The sequence below is a fragment of the Pteropus alecto genome, unplaced genomic scaffold, assembly GCF_000325575.1.
Source record: "Pteropus alecto unplaced genomic scaffold, ASM32557v1 scaffold7, whole genome shotgun sequence".
NCBI classification, from domain to species: Eukaryota; Metazoa; Chordata; class Mammalia; order Chiroptera; family Pteropodidae; genus Pteropus; species Pteropus alecto.
The window spans coordinates 38,039,472-38,056,769 of record NW_006494614.1 but is presented as its reverse complement, the minus strand read 5'-3'; the positions used below and the strand labels follow the sequence as shown (position 1 = coordinate 38,056,769).

Genomic DNA, 17,298 nt, shown 5'->3' with positions numbered 1-17,298 from the left:
AGGCTGTTGTTGTTTTTTTTTCTTTCAGAGAGTGGGTTGTTAAACACTCATCTGCACATGACTGAATATACTCCGTAATTTTTTTTTCTTCTAGTATAAATTCATTTTCCAGTTCTTTACTATTACCAAAAAATACCACGATAAATATATGGTAACTTGTGTACATATGCGTGAATTTCTTTAGGGTATATATCTAGAAGTGGAATTTCTAGCTTATATAATGTCTGCACATTTCAATTTATTAGATAGCATTAAATTGCTTCCTATCAGCAGTGTGTAAAATTTCTTGTTTCCTCATGTTTTTGTTAACACTTGGTATTGTCAGGCTTCTTCATTTATGGCAATCTGAGCTTGAGGTTGTTATTTTAATTGATATTTTTCTGATTATTTATGAAGTTGAAACTTTTTCAATATGTTTATTGGCCATTTGGGTTTTGTTTTATTGTATTTCATATGTATATTTTTTTGCTCATTTTTCTCTTAGATCATCTCTCTCGCTTTTTTCTTACTGATTTGTAGGAATTCCTTTATATACCTGGATAACTTACTCACATTTAATTATATGCAGTATCAATATCCTCTTTCATCTGTGGCTTGTCTTCTAACTATGTTGTGTTTTTTTGTCATAAAAAAGTTTAAATTTTGATAGTCAAACTTAAGATTTCTATGGGGATTTTGTTTGTTTGTTTGTTTAAACAATCTTTTCTGACTTCAAGGTTAAAGGCATTTTTTTTTCACATTTTCTTTTTCAAAGTTTAGATTTCAATATTTATGTCCTTAACTACCTATAATTTGTTTTTGTGAATGGTATGAGGATTTAATTTTTCCCTCATAGGGAAATGGTATTGTTCTAACATCATTATTGAAAAGACCAAATTTTCCCTTTTGACTTTTTGGTTTATCTCATATATGAAATCCCCATATATGCTTGCATCTGTTTTGATATTCTCTATTCCATTCTATCGATCACTTGTTTTTTCTTTTTTGACAATATCACACTCTCTACCATAACTTAATAAAAATTCTTGATATACTGTTAGGACAGTTCTTTTCTCCTTGTTCTTCCTCTTCTGATTTTACTTATCTATTTTTGTTACTCTTTTGTGTGAATTTCGGAAAGTTTGTCAGTTTGTTAAATTCCACAAAGACCCTGTTAAGATTTTTATTGGCATAACATTAAATTTATAGCCTAATATCAAAATAATGACCATCTTTATTATATTGACTTTCTCATCTATGAATGTTTATAGATATAAATATATATGTAAATGTGTGAATAGAGAGCTAGATCAAAATTTTTTATGTCCTTTGATAATTGCTTTATAAGATTTCCTTAAAAATTTAATTCATTTTTTATTAGATTTAAGTACTTTAAAATCATTTTGTAAATTATTTTTATTTCTACTGTGAAACTGATCTTTTACCTCTTACATGAATAGTTATTGCTGAAATATAGGAATGTTATTGATTTTTATATGCTTATCTCATTATTAACTTTTTCTAACATTTTCCTGGTCTCTGAATCTTGAGCTTTTATGTTAAACTTAGTATTTGTCCTCAAAAGGGTCAATGACATTTTCATTGACTACTTTTTTTTTTTAGCTCTATAGTACATATGGAAGGGTCAAAGTTTCTAATATGACAACCAGGGCAAGGTCCAAGAGGTATTTATCACAAGCTGTCTTTGCTAAAATCTGTTCACTTGCAACAATGGCTGGGACTAGGTCCATTTGCATTCTCTCATTCATCCTGTTTTTTGTTCACATAGCAGCTGTATCGGTAAGTAGAGTTCTGCTCTTCTGGGGATTTAGAAATATTAATTCTAGTATATATTATCCATTTTCTGTATTTTTTTTTCAGATTAAGCATCTTTCTAAAGGAGATGGTAAGGATCAATTGATATGCATAGAGAGTGCTTCTGAGCTTTCTCTCTTTTGTTCAGCAAGACTAGTAACGATTTTCCCCCAACTTTTTAACAGTACATGATGCACATTTCGATGAACAGAAGGACATTTCAGAAATCAATTTAGGTGGGTTCAATTTCTGCATTATGAATGCCTTCAAATAATTTTAAATCCTGTAATAGAATTACTGAAAAGCTATTACCTTCATAATATAATATTATGGGAGGGGTAGTATTTATTTGTGCTTCATTAGAATTTGCATTCTCTGACAAATGGAAATGTGGAAAGAGAATAATGGTTAGACCAGATTTTCTAGAACCAGCCTGTGCTTAATGGATCTAGAAATACGTAACAAGATTTTTGTTTATAAGTATTTAATTTTGCCAGTTTCCATTTTGAAAAAAGGAAAAAAAAATGGATGATTATTCTGCTTGCTAAAGAAAAATAAAAAGAATTTGCATATGGTTATATTTAGTGAGGGGGAAAAAACCCCAGTCCCTCTGTCATATTTACTACCAACTGTTTGCTTGGGACTTAGAGAAGAGTGCAAAGGTGTTTCCGTTTCGACATCTTGTCCACAAACACATTTCTTGAAGAAATCCATCGGTCTCATCCGTCACTGAGAGGAGAGAGAAGTCAAGTTATAGCCCCTCTTTTTCTTCTTTTGTCCTGCTTCTAAAATGAGGGAGAAGCCTCTCCATTCTGGGTGTCTTTGGTTAGGATTGGTGGGAAACAGAGGTATTCATGGTCATGAACACCTATAGTCTACAAAAGCTTTTCTATTTAATTGAACATTTATTTGTCAAATCTTATAGTGGAGTAAGTGCTATTTTCATTTTGCAGGAAGGGAGAGGAGGCTTCTTGTGGTTTAGGTGACTCACCCAAGATCACAGTGGGCAGTGATGGGGCTCACCTCCAGGTCTCCTGACTCATAGCTCAGTGCTATTTGAAGACAACAAAACTAAAAAACCCATGCCTAAAGGTTTAATTTCTCCTGCCTTGTCCCATTTTCAGGGAAAGCAGCCTAACTGATATTTAATTGGAAAAGTTTGGGAATGACTGCATGGGCAGAACAAGATAAATGGGTGAACAGTTCACAAAGCTTTAGAGTTAGGCACCAAATGATCTCTCGTTTGAATCAGGCAGTCAAGGTGTAGTAATTAAGAAGATCTGCTGTACTTTAAAACAGTTTGAGATTAGAATTAGAGTTTTTCTAATCTTATCCTTATTTATCTAGTAAAAATAGTTCTTTTACCGTAGAGCCATTTCTTACTCTTCATGTCTACCACTACCTCTGAACTGTGACCCCAATGAAGAAATTTTACCATGCGGGTTTTTTCTCTTTTTCTCTTTTCAACCAAGCTATCAAGATTGATTGGGTTAGCCACATAGCCAGAAATCACTCATTTTGGGGGGAAGAAATCATATAGAAAGAACGGTCACTTTTTTTTCTTCTTTCCATGACTCGTGATGCTGATTTAAACTTTTCTGACCCAGGACCTGCTTCTCTCCATCTTTTTCATTTCAGTAAATGCAATTTCCTCCTTCTAGACCTTCAGGCTCCGACCTCAGAGTTGCCCCAACTCTTATCTTTCTCTCACACCTTACACGCCTTCTTTCAGCAAATGCTGTTGGATCTACCATCAAATTATATCACAAGTTATGACTTTTCAGCACTTTTTTTTTCCTGTCTTCCTCCAAGCCATCTCATCTCTGGCCTGGTCCTCGTGGTAGCCTCATAACTGCTCTTCCTGTTCTGTCTTCACCCTCTGTAGGCTATTCTTCACAGAGTGAGAGCACTTTGTATATCAATCAGGCCATGTCACTTCTCTGATCCAGTCTTCCAATTGTTGGCCAACAAGTGTTGTTGTTGACATCTCGTTCAGCACAAAATAAAGGTTATGGAGCCTGGATTCACAAAGCATGGGCCACAGGCAAATATCACCTGTACCACCTAAAGATTTTTTTAGAAATGCAGCACCCTGGGCCCCACCTGAGACCTACAGAATCAGCAGCTCCATTTTGACAGACCCCAGATGATTCCTATGCACATTAAAGTTTGGTGTGATCTGATCCTGGCCAGCTTCACGACCCCACTTTTTACTACTCTCTCCCTTACTTACTTGAGCTCTCCAGTCATCCTGACTTCATAACTATTCCTCTTCATAAGTGGCTTTCAGTGTGTGGTCTGCCAACCACAAAATCAGCATCACCATGGAACTTGTTAGAAATGAAATTCTCAGGCCCAACCCCAGACTTATTGACTCAGAAGCCCAGGGAATGGGGCTCAGCAATCTGTGTTTAGCAAGCCCTCCAGGAGATTCCGATCATGACATCTGGGAAGCACTGCTCTAAGACACCAAATGCATACTTTTCCTCATGACAAACCTGGACAAGAATGTGAATAGACCAGCACATAGTACCCCCACTGAAAAGGAAGTTCAAAAGTTGGGTCCTACCACTGGCATGACACTGGTATCATTGCTATCTGTTGCTAGTTATGCTGCTATCATATACATAGGTTAGGGTAATGGAGATTAAGAAAATCTAGGAAATGTATGAATGAGGAAAGGGGTGATACGGGACAGCCTTAGTTGCTTGGCTTTAGAGCATATAATTGTTTTTTCATAGGAAAGAGCAAAATTAACCCATTTACCTAGGTCAGGAAGAAGGATGGTATAATAACAGAAAGGGTTCTGGATGGAGCGGTCAGGAGATCTAAGCTCAGGTAGCCACTGACCACCTAGTACATCACTTCCTGTCTCAGGATTCCATATTTCATACCCTGAAGTATGAGAGGTTTAGAGTCAATAATCAAAAAAATCTCTGCTAACTCATCTTTTTTAAAATTCTTGGACAAAGTTTCTTGTTCTAAAAATGGAAATGAAGGATGTGACAATATATATTTATTGGCTATTTACATCCACTCAAGTAGAGGGAATTTTTGCATTGTTTCAAAGAATTTCACTGCATGAAGATTAATAACTAAAGATTTACAATGGAAAAAATAAATTTTATTATGAGAGATGGCTTTTAGTAATGCTCATTCAACCATTTCTCTTTTTTTCTCTTTTCAAAATCCACATCTAGCTGCAGGATTGGACCTCTTTCAAGGGGACATCCTCCTGCGGGTGAGTACCTGTCAGTGACACAGTGATGTTCCTCAAGACTAGCTGAGCCATAGGACTGTGAGCCTCTGCTCTGTGTTGAGCTCTGGGATGGATACTGCGGAGGAAATGAAAGAATCTAATCCCAAATCTGGACCCACAAGTACTCCCACTGTGGTTGATGGTGAAAAAAGCGGATTAAAAATATTAGCAAATGGTACAAAACAGTCTAGAATTATTGAGTTGCATGTCCACCCAATTTTACTAATAAGTAAAGAATGAGAGGAAAAAAAGGGCACCAACATATTGAAAGTGGCTATTTCAATTTCAGGGAATTGTGGGTCTTATTTATTTTATTCTTAATAATTTCTCTGAATTTTTCAAATTGTTGATAATGAACTATCACTTTTATAGTCAGAAGACAAATGCTACTAAATTGTTGAATTATGTGACAGATTATTTGTGGTGTGAGAGTTTAGTGAAGGAGGAGACCAAGGAACCTTTGAGGACTAACCTCCCTAAATATCTTTGCTTTGTTTTCACAGAACTCCAGAAATGGCGTGAGAGACCCAAACGCCAGGTGGACGTTCCCCATCCCTTACATTCTGGCAGACAATCTGGGTAATACAAATTGTTCTTAATTAGGAGCTTTGAATTTCACTCTTCTCCCTCTGCTGCCTCCTGTTCACTGGCTTCAGATGGAAGTAACCACCAACATATAAGAGGGTTTCCAAACCCTGACCTTTCTTTATCTCCTTGAGTCAAAGAAATGACATTACATCAAAACCAGCGCTGCTTCACCAGTCTGAGATACAGAGTATCAAATAATAATTTTAAAAAGGCAGAACATATTAACGTGTTAATAAAACCAGAAGCACCGTAAAGAATAAAAGCCCCGTAAAATATGATTTGGCATCATAGCAACGAAAATCTGCACTTTAACTAATAGTTTGTTTACGTGAATCTAAATATGGTATGAGGATACTATTCTCAGCATATTGATCTTCCTTTTTTGTTATAACACTTATATAGAAAAATTTTAAAAACATATTAAGCAAAAGAAGCCAGATACAAAAGTAGATATACCATGTGATATTATTTATCTGTAAATCAGTTGTAAATACACATTTTTGAGAAATAAAAAGTCTATATTTTACATGGTGGTAGTCCTTGTTCCTCAGTATTAATAAATTCTGTTCTTTTATCTCTCTTAAGATAAAGGACTGTTACATTTTATTCATTGTTGGAAATAATAGTTGGTGGGAATAAATAAATATTAGAAGCCACATGTGGACACTGGCTAACCTCAAGCAGCTGACTGATACGTGTCCTGTGAGGCCCATCTGGGTAGACTGAGGAAGATTAGAGAGGAGAGGGGGAGCGAGGACAAGACCGTTCAATCTGAATGGGCTGCTCGGCTGCCCCCACTCTCGGGAGATGTCAATTTTCCATCACTGTTATTAGTGCTGCCTCCGATCCCTTTTCCAGAAGAGCTATATATAAACAGAAGCTATTGCTGTCAGTTATTTTATGGAAAATTGAGCTGAGTTGTTTTTCTCTAGTGTTTTTCCAGTACATTTGCCAGTTCATGGACCACTCATATTTATTGGGACATGATTTGAGAAACATCAACTTTAAAATGTTTTTTTGTTTATTTGTTTGCCATGACCATTTGTCTTCCTGTTTGTCACACCTTTGCTACTTCCTCCTACCAAGACTTATTGAATCTCTACTATGTTCCAGGCACTGCTGCCTTCACCTGATATTTTATTTACCTTTCACTATGACTCTGTAAGGTGTAAGTTAGTGCTTCTCAGACTTTAATGTGCTAAGGGTCCCCAGAGGAGCTTGTTAAAACTCAGAGTAGGGCAGGGGTGGGGCCTGAGATTTGGCACTCCCCCAGGTGAAAGCTGATGCTGTTGTTCTCCTGGCCACAGCTTGAGTAGCAAGGTCTCTTGAGCAGCAAGGTAGGTGAGAGGTTAATGGAGAGCAAGATTGAAGACAGGTGGCCTGGAATAGGTAGCAGCAGTAAGGATACAGTCATAGTTCTCAAGCAGGTCCACATGGGAATCACCTTCAGAGTTAAAAAAATGTTCAGATACCTGAGCCCACACCATTGCAAAAAGTAACCATACTAATTAGAGTTCAATATTTGTGTACAATTCCTTTATTAAATTTACATAGAGTAAAATATACAAATTAGTGTATAAGTCAGTGGATTTTGATAAACGCCTAAGCTTACGTAACACATACTTCCATCACTCCAGAAAGTTCTATATGCTTGTTTCCAGCCAGCCCCCATCCCCACTCCCTAAGAGACAACTACCATTCTAATTTTTTTCTCTGTGGATTAGTTTACCTGATTTACAACTGATTTATAGATAAATAGTATTACACGATATGTCTACTTTTGTATCTGGCTTCTTTTGCTTAACATGTTTTTAAAATTTTTCCATATTGTTGTAGATCATTCTGTAGTTAATTCTCTTTACTCTTAAGTGATATTCTTTTGTATGAATATGTTGCAACTATTTATCCATATTTCTGTGCCTGGACATTGGGTTGTTTCAAGTTTGGGGCTGTTATAAAGAAGGCTGCTGTGATCATTCTTGTACAAATCTGTGTGAATATGTTTTTAATTGATCTTGGGTAAATTGCTTGATCGCATGGTAAATATATGTTTAACTTCATAAGAAAATCCCATTCTTTATTCTCACTAACAATGTACAGGTGTCCCATATGTTAAATTAAAAGTTAATCTTTTAATTGTAGTCATTCTATGATTGTGAAATGGTATGTCACTGTGATTTTAGTTCAAATTTCCCTAATGACTAATGATATTTAGTACATTTTCATGTGCTATTGGCCATTTGTGTATTTTTTAGAAAGTATTTATTTAACTTCATGATTTTTTATGGTATTACTTGTCTTTTCATTATTTGTAGAATTTTATATATTATAAATTCCTTTGTCAGATATCTATGAATATTTTCTCTCAGTCTGTGACTTGTGTTCTTTTAAAACACTTTATTAATTTTCTTAATTTTTTCTGAGAACCAGCTTTTGACTTGTTAATTTTCTCTTGCTTCTCTGATTTGAATTTTGTTGCTTTCTGCTCTTATCTTTTTTTCTTTCTTTGTACTTGTATCAGGTTAAATTTGTTCTTTTTTTATATTTAAGGTGGAAATTTATATCATTGATTTTAAATCCTCTTTTTTCTAATATAATGCTATAATATGGCATCTAAAACCATACATTTTATTTGAAGTACTGATTTTACTGTTTTCCACATATTTTAATATGTTGCATCTTTATTAAATTTTACTTTAAATATTTTCTAATTTCTGCTGTGATTTTTAAAAAATCCATGGGTCAATTAGAAGTGTGTTTTTAAATTTCCAATATTTGGAGCTCTTCTAGATAGTATACTATTGATTTCAAGTTTTCTTTGAGGTCAGAGAACATATTCTATAAGATTTCAATCTCTTGAAATTTACTGAGACATGTTTTGTCATCTAATTTGTGGTCTATCTTGGTGAACGTTGCATGTAAACTTGAAAATAACTTATATTCTGCAGTATGGGGGCACGTTATTCTATCGGCATTAGATAGGTCAAGGTGATTGTTGGTGTTGGTTATATATTAGATATTGTAAATATTACATTTTAGAGATTCTGCATTCTGTTATTCTCCTCTGAATTGTGTTAATTTGTTAGAGCAGTAAATTACTGACTAATCATCTTAGATTTGTGGAGGTTTTGTTTTGGTTTTGTCCTTAGTTCAAAGCAAATCCTTTTGTGCTGGGATGTAATCATGGCCTCTCTGGAGTTTCAGTGGACTGCCCAAGAGTTTTCCCATCCCCTCTAACTGACGTGACTCAAACTACAAAGTCTCTCTCCACTGTGGTGGGAAGCTGAGATATCTGTTTAATTTAATAGGCCTTTGCCTGCTACTTTCCACTAAGTTTCTTGGAGACCTCTCCCATTCATGCAGAGTTCATGGGTCAGACAGAGTTGGAGAGCTGTTTATACAAAGATTTTGGAACCACCAGTCCTCAATCAATCATGGCGCTTTACTTTCCAAGATTTCCTTCCTTGATTTTCAGCCACTCAGGCAATCCCAAAATCTTCCCTGTAAGATGTCAAGAAAGCACAACTGCAAATTTATGTTTGAATTCTCTCTTCCCCACACTGAAAGAATTGGGGCATGCCCTCATGCAAAAGCTGTATAAATATGAATCTTAATCAATGATATTTCCTCCTTTCAAGAATAAACTTTCCTATAGTTTCTCCATTTTCGTTATTTTACAATGCATTAAAAAACTTTCTTTTCTTATTTTTTTCCCCAAAGTTAATAGTTATTATGTGCAAGAGAGTTAGTCAGATTCAAGCTCCTCCACCATTACCAGATCAAAAATTCTGTCAATGGAGTCTTAAACTGACTATAATTAGCCATCCTATGCTCATCTTCTAATATGTACAATCATCGCTATCTGAAGTAAACTCTTCTCATACTAATTGATCCAGGGTTAAAGAAGACTAGTGACTTTCAAATCTAACATGACTGTTTAAGACAGAACTATGTAAAACTTACTCTGTCATGGCAGAGCGAAGAACTGAGAAGTAGGAATACAATGAGGCAAAAGGTAAGCTCCTTCCTAACAAGGAGCTAACAATGAATGTCCTGAGTGGAGCAGACCACCTGCATAAAGACAATGCACAAAATATCAAGTGTGACTTTCAGAGGAAGCACACTTGGGATTGGCTTCATGGTGAAAAAGGAGGCTTCAAGTAGGCTTCAATTCCTTTTTTTAAGTTCAAATAATGTTGGAATGGTTTTTACAAAATTATTGTATAATTGTTTGATTCCCTTTTTATAACTTATTCAGGTATGAGAAGGTCAAAAATGATGTGATTTTGAAATTAACCATTCTTAGTACTCCCTCTATTTGGCTTGAGGATAACAAAAGCAACGTAACCTTATTGACAGCATGATTTTAGTAAAATCAAATGTTTTTTCCTTACACTTTTGTGAAAACTAAGCTGTCTTGGGTACATACTTTCATATTATAGATGTCACTAAGAAAGAATAGTAAGAGATCATGAAAATCCTCCAATAAGTTTAATTCAAGCTCTTGTTGTTTTCTGTTGTTGTTTTTTTTAACATTAATTAACTAATTATTCCAAAGACTATCTTTTTAATGACTTTGATATGATCTTATGACATCTGAACTGTGGAGTCTCCAACTTGGTAGCTTATTAAATGAAATAAGGGCCAGAATAACATGAAACAAGTAAATAATAAACTGCCAAGAATTACAAATTCTTTAAGAGAATGCACAAAACCAAATGTGCAGGAAATACAACTTAATTTTATATGACTTAGCTTTATTTTGAACTTGGAGACCTACTTCAGTGAGTTGATGGGAGAGAAAAACCACAAAGTAAACACACACAAAGAAACCACAAGGAAAACACACACAAAGTAAAACAGAATCTCCATTCCTCTGGAACATCTTTCTTCCCTGTCCCATCCTTGTCTCATGCAACACCAGGGGGTGAGCATGTTAGGTGAAAATAAAAAGAAAAAAAAAAAGACATTTGATCTTTGGTCATTGGTCCACACAGTTTACCAGTAGGCATCTATTTTTCCTGTCTCTTCACATCCATTAGACTTCTACTCCTTTGTTTTCAAACTTGAGTTACAGCAATTTTTTCTAACGCTGTCTGTAGTGCTGCCTGTCTAGCTCTGCCATCTTCCCAGGGATCTTGCAAAGAAGCAGGGTATATGTACTAATATGTACCAAATGTACTAATGCTTTCAGAATCCACAAATCTCTCTACATTCTGCTCTCTTATTCCAGCAAGAGGGAATGTCTTTTTAGACTGGGATAAGGAACACCGTTTTCATTGCCTCTCTCCAAAGTACTTTATCTATTCATCAGTATGAATGAAAGCCATGTGCCTCTCCTGAGGTAAAGCACCCAGAATCTCTACTTGAATGGATAGAAAGGCAAAAGAGAAAGTGGGGGAGTTATTTTATGATTTTGTTTAGCTGCATACACATACATACATGTATTCTTATTTTGCAGTTATATTTACATTATGTATTTAGAGTATTCAGGTGACATTTATGTCCACAAATAATTTTTCAGTCTTAGTTTCCAAGGAATCTATTTACTGCCAAAAATAAATCTATAATGGACCTTTGTGAATTTCATATGGTGGCATGATTTTATCTAAACTGTGTTATGTACATTATCCAAGATCTAAATAATGCTCATTGATATTTTCACTGATTTCTGCAGAGCTGAATGCCAAAGGAGCTATTCTCTATGCCTTTGAAATGTACCGCCTCAAGTCTTGTGTGGATTTCAAGCCCTATGAAGGAGAGAACTCATATATCATCTTTCAGCAGTTTGATGGGTTAGTATGAAGTTTTATAGAGTGTGAAAATTGTGTATCTTTTGGTTTACAAAAAGTGACATATCTTTTTCAAAGGCTAAAAGAAGAAATTGGAAAGAAACTAAAAGCAAAATCAAATCTTTCATTGCAAATTTTTAAATTATATAACATTTTTAACATATTAGGTAGAGAATTAACTGTTTGGATACTTCTGGGTCCCAGGGAGATTTATCTCAATTCTTTTTCTTGGTTTAGGTCATGTTTTAAATTATAGTACTTATTAAAAGTCAAGTTTATTAAAGTATAAATTACACTCTTTATGTACTGTTTTAAGTTATGGTACTCTGTTGCTGGACCTTTTCGAAAAGTTCTAGACATAAATTTGTGTGTGTGTGTGTGTGTATATATATATATATATATATGTATATATATAATTGCAGAACTGTTATAAGATTGTGCCATATACTCCTACTAAGTATACATGAGCTTGTTATCTATCTGTCTGTCTATCTATCTATCTATCTATTTATCTATCTATTTATTTATTTATTTTTAAAGCCCATTTTCTTTTGTGGTAGTTGTGTCAACCAACCTGGGCAGATGAGGTTGGGAAGCAAAGCTTCCCTCTGCTGTCACTCTGTATGTTTGTTTCTTGAAGCCGAGCCTGGAGGTATTAGCTCACACTGCAATTCCCATCACTACTTCTAAGTGTTGGCTGGATTTGGTTGTCAAGTTCTGATGGTGGAATTTGTTTATTTGTTTGTTTGTTTGTTTGTTTTTAGTTTCAATTATACAGTCCACTGGTTAGATATTTATATAGTTTATGAACAATCCCCCTGATTTCTCTTTCTCTCCTCTGGCTCTACACCACACCATTACATTAATACTAACTGCATTCCTCATGTCCATCCCTATGACCATCTATCAACTACTAATTTGTACTTCTTTAGCCTTTCATCCCTTACTCCCAGCCCAACTCCCCTCCTCTCTAGCCATCACCAGATTGTCCTCTATATTTGTGAGTCTGTTTTTGATTAGCTTGTTCCTTTTGTTCCTTAGATTCCATATATAAGTGAAATCATGTCATATTTATCTTTCTCTGACTTATTTCACTCAGCATAATAACCTCTAGATCCATTCAAGTTGTTGCAAATGGTAGGATTTCATTTTTTTAATGGCTGAGTTCCATTCCATTGTATATACGAACCATAACTTCTTTATCCAATCATTTGTTAGTGGGCATTTAGTTTTCTTGCATTTCTTCGCTATTGTAAATTGTGCTGCCATGAACATAGGGGTGCATAGATCTTTATGAATTATTGTTTTGGTTTTCTTTGGATAAATACCCAGAAGTACAATTGCTGGGTCAAAAGGTATATCCATTTTTAATTTTTTGAGAAACCTCCGGACTGTTTTTCATAGCAGCTGTACTAATTTACAATCCCTTCACCAGTGCATGAGGGTTCCCTTTTCTCCACATTCTTGCCAACACTTGTTCTTTGATTTATTGGTGATAGTCATTCTGACAGGTGTGAGGTGACATCTCACTGTAGTTTTAATTTGCATTTTTCTCATGATTAATGACCTTGAGCATCTTTTCATATGTCTATTGGCCATTTGTATTTCCTCTTTGGAGAAATATCTGTTCAGGTCTTCTGCTTATATTTTTAATTGGATTGTTTGCTTTTTGTTATTGAGTTGTATGAATTCTTTATATATTTTGGATATTGACCTCTTATCAGATGTATCATATGTGAATATCTTCTCCCCTGATGTGGAGTTTTTATTAATCATGGGTGGATAACAGAGATGAAGAAGAAGTTAGCACATGATTCAGCCTCTTAAGAAAAAAATATGCAAAACATAGCAGTGAAAAAGTAAAATTCTGACGATTACTTAGATACAAGTTAAGTACCTTATTTAACCTGCATATTTTCTTAGTTCATTCTTTTATTTAAAATATATATACTATTATGTACCAGGAAGTATGCTAGTTTGTAAGTACAAAGAAGCATGAGATACAGTCATAGACCTCACAAGGTTTACCACTGGCAAGTGGGGGTGTTGGGGAAACAACAGGTGACTAGTTCTAATATGCTATGGCAAGTGCCATGGGCTACGGAACAGAAGCAGAACCTCTAACATAGTGTGAGGTGAAGTGTCAGGAAGAGCCATGCTGAATGTTAGAGAGATGAAGAAAGAAGGACATAGAAGCAGAGGAGGGGGAAGGAGAAATGGAAGTGGGAAGAGAATGAGAGTAAGAGAAAAGAGGGAGGAAGAAGAAAGAGGAGGAGAAGAGAGAAAGAGAAGAAGAAAGAAAAGAGAATAAAAGTGAATGGAAATCTGGCTTACTGGGCAAACTCATTAAGTTCAAAATGTCTGAAGCTTTGCATGTAAGTGGCAGAGTGATGAGTGATGGAGCCAGGAAGACAAACAGGAGCCTGGTAATAAAGAGCTGTGTGTGAGGGAATTGACTCTTATGTAGAAATATGTTAAATTTTCCATTTTAGAAAAATTACTCTAGCAATAAAATTGAAGTGGGCAAAACTGGTGGCAAGAGACCAGGAGAGAAACGGAAGGAACCTACACTAAAAAGAGGCAGTTGAAATAAAGAAGAGGAAATGGATTTCTGAAATATGTAAAGAGATGGACTTATCAGAAACTAGTGATTAGTTGATGTGAAGAATTAGGAAGAGAGAGGGATCAAGGATGATCAACAGTTTTGATTTGGATGACTGGTGGGTGGTAACTTCATTCACTGAGATTGAGGATACTGCCTGGAGAATCAATGTGGGGGATACGATAGTGAATTTGTTTCTGGACATGTAGTTTATTGTTTGAGGTTTTTGTGGGTAATATAAATGGAGATAACCAATATTTATGTGAAGGAAAAACATTTAAAGCATACCTCAGGCCTTGCCAAGACTACAGAGTTGAGAGGTTTTCTGCTTTTGACTTCTTCGTCTTGTCTCTTGGCAACCTCTGCTTAAAGAAAGTAGCAAAGCTTTTAATTATTCATTAAAAAGTTCTGGGAAAAAATCCATTTCCTTAAGACTTTTATTTCCATTCTTTAACTACCATTTGTGTGTGTGCATGTTTGTACTTATGTATGTGTGTATGTGTGTGTGTGTGTGTGTGTATATATATATTTTCTTTTTTTACAAAGAGAAAGAAGTTGTTTCTCTTAAAATAAAATAAAGTGAAAACAATCACTTTCTAAAAGGTCTCCCTTTCTCAGTAAGATTTTCTTGTTTTGTTTTGTTTTGTTTTTGTTTGTTTGTTTTTGTTTTGGTCTTTTTTTTCAGTTTGTAACTCAGTCCCCAGGTATCTGATGAAAGGTAGGTCAGCTTTGAGGGACACTGTAAAACCTGAATCTGGGGGACTCATTGCCTGTGTCCAGGAGTTGTCTCTGTTACATTTAAATTAGAGGAAGGGAATAAGGGAAGAAAAAGTCTGAAGCAGAAACTGGCCCAAAGTGCCCCAAATTCTTCAGGGTCCTGGTTCTTTGAAGCTGGAAGTTAATTGAACTATTTCAGAAAGACAAGGTCAAAAATTCACAGAGTGATAGAGTTATAAAATTTTTGCAACTTATACCTTTCCATTAGGGAAGAGCTGTTTAAAAAAGAGAGAAATAAGTGATAAATGAGTCATCTGGATTGTGGATAATTTTTCAGTGTAAACTCTGATTTTATAACAAAATTCTACTGTCAGAAAGGCAATTTGATCATGGCAATACTTGCACAGTTGGTACATTTACTAAAGATCATTGAATTGTACACTCAAAATTGATGAATTTTATGGTATGTAAATTATGCCTTAATAAAGTTGTTAGAATATAATTAAGATCCATCTTTAAGTAAAGATCAAACCCATAAGCTTTGAAGGTATATGATACTAACACTCTTGGGGAAAACAGGTAAGACAGTGTGACTGTCACCAAGAAACTTGCAATCTGTCAGTAGCATTTAAAACTATTGGCAAATCTTTTATTCTGCTGAGCATTGGTTAGAGTATAGCTTCTTGCTCTACAGCTTAAAGCAGCTAAGGAGACAATTTGTGGAAAGATTCGAGTTTGCTAATAGAGATGAAAAATCACATTTGTATACCATGAGGAATTTAGAGTATCTACCAGCAGTTCCTGAGTCCACTGTTTTTTGAGGGAGGTTATGGGTACTTCCTGCTTGGAGCCTTCTAGAAATTAGTTAGGCAGCCCAGTCTGTGCTGTCAGTAATGAGGCTCTTTTCATTATCATAAAATTTACACCTGCTCGTTATAGGAAATTTGGAAATTTGGGAGAGAGTAAAGGAGAAAATTTAAATCAACCACAGCCACCACTCAGAGACAATATTTTGGTATTAAAAACTATACCATTATTCTTTGGAATGCCATATGGGGTTGTGGAGGTGAGGGGAAAGATGCCAAGTTTTACTTCTTTTTGTCTGATGCATTTTTAGGATTAATTTGTTATTTTTGTAATGGACCATCATTTTTGAAGCCTGCAAAACACCCTCCAGAGAATGTTTCTTATTTAACTAGTCCCTATTGTTGAACCATAAGCATATGAGAATGCTAGTGACAATTTCTTTTTAAGATCAAACCTAACTTCTTTCTAATTTGTGTTCTGAATTGTAGCCACTTAAGAATTCTCTAGGAGAAAATTTCCTTTTCTCCTCTTTAAAGGTGCTGGTCCGAGGTTGGTAACCAACACGTGGGACAGAACCTTTCCATCGGCCAGGGGTGTGACTATAAAGCCATCATTGAACACGAGATTCTGCATGCTTTGGGATTTTACCATGAGCAGTCAAGGACTGACCGGGATGATTATGTGAAAATCTGGTGGGATGAAATTCTTCCAGGTGTGTACAAACCCAAGGTGGATGGGTGGAATCTTCATCATTTGTAGAGACCAATGCCGGGATAACCAGGCCAAATCTGTAAGTGGGCAGGTGCTTCAGCTACTCCAGTGGGGATGCAAAATACAAAGAGGATATGATATGTTGACTTGTCCAGTAGACTGCAGATCTGATTGTACCTGATCCCAGACAAGGGTGTCAGGAAATGGTGTATGTTGGGAGGTAATTGAAAGTTAATCAGAAGGCTTTGCTTTTTGTTGAAAATCTATCTAAAATGCTATGTACTTCCCCATCTTAGTGGGTAAAGTAATTTAGTTCTCCAAGGATGACAAGGTCATTTTTCTGGATGTGAAATCTCATGTAGCAACTAGAGTTTTAAATTGAATTTATGACGACTTGATAACATACTCAAGATTTTTTTGGTGCTTTACCAAATTAATGATAGGTTTTTAAAAACAAAACAACAACAAAAATGAACGCTTTTCTTTGAATTGTACCCGCAATTCTGTTAATTTTGGCTAATGGTCTGAGTTCTGGTTAATCAAACTTTATTGGCCTCTTCTTTCTCCTTTCTAAGCATCACTCTTCTTTGGCCCCCAGTTTATATTATACACATGACGACACAGTTTTATTTCTCATATTATCATACAGTTATGTTATTCTAATAATTTCAGTGTTCTTTAATTTGGTTAGACTTCCTGGGACACTACCTTCCTTAATTGCTTGAAGCAACTAAGTAGAGTGCTTCAGGGTAAACTAAAACATGATTTATCAGTTTCCTGATGTGCTGGGAAAAAAGTCAATGCTGTGTTTCTGAAAACACCCAATTTTTAATTAGGAATTAGTTCAGGGAGTGGAAGAGCATTATTTTTGGCAGGAATAGAATTAATGAAACTAATGTATTAGAAATAACTTATTACCACAGATGGTTTTCATAAAGCAAATAATTGGCTTGTAATTATCTGGGTTGTTTTTTTTTTTTTTTTTTTTTTTCAAATCCCAATTTCATATATGAGTTCTTTTATAAAAG

At 35.2% G+C, this 17,298-nt stretch overlaps 1 protein-coding gene across 2 annotated transcripts in view; it reads left to right on the top strand.

Annotated features, from left to right (window-relative positions):
* Positions 1 to 1,686: 1,686 nt before the first annotated feature.
* Positions 1,687 to 17,298, top strand: part of MEP1A (meprin A subunit alpha) — a 29,809-nt gene continuing 14,197 nt past the window's right edge. The window contains exons 1-7 of one of the 2 annotated variants that reach the window (XM_006926828.2): positions 1,687 to 1,779; positions 1,861 to 1,885; positions 1,980 to 2,030; positions 4,995 to 5,035; positions 5,557 to 5,632; positions 11,319 to 11,436; positions 16,096 to 16,271. In XM_006926828.2, the coding sequence (XP_006926890.1) occupies positions 1,711 to 1,779; positions 1,861 to 1,885; positions 1,980 to 2,030; positions 4,995 to 5,035; positions 5,557 to 5,632; positions 11,319 to 11,436; positions 16,096 to 16,271 (556 nt within the window). In that variant the 5' untranslated portion in view covers positions 1,687 to 1,710. The remainder of the gene's footprint in view (positions 1,780 to 1,860; positions 1,886 to 1,979; positions 2,031 to 4,994; positions 5,036 to 5,556; positions 5,633 to 11,318; positions 11,437 to 16,095; positions 16,272 to 17,298) is intronic. The other variant, XM_015600327.1, reaches the window with a different exon arrangement.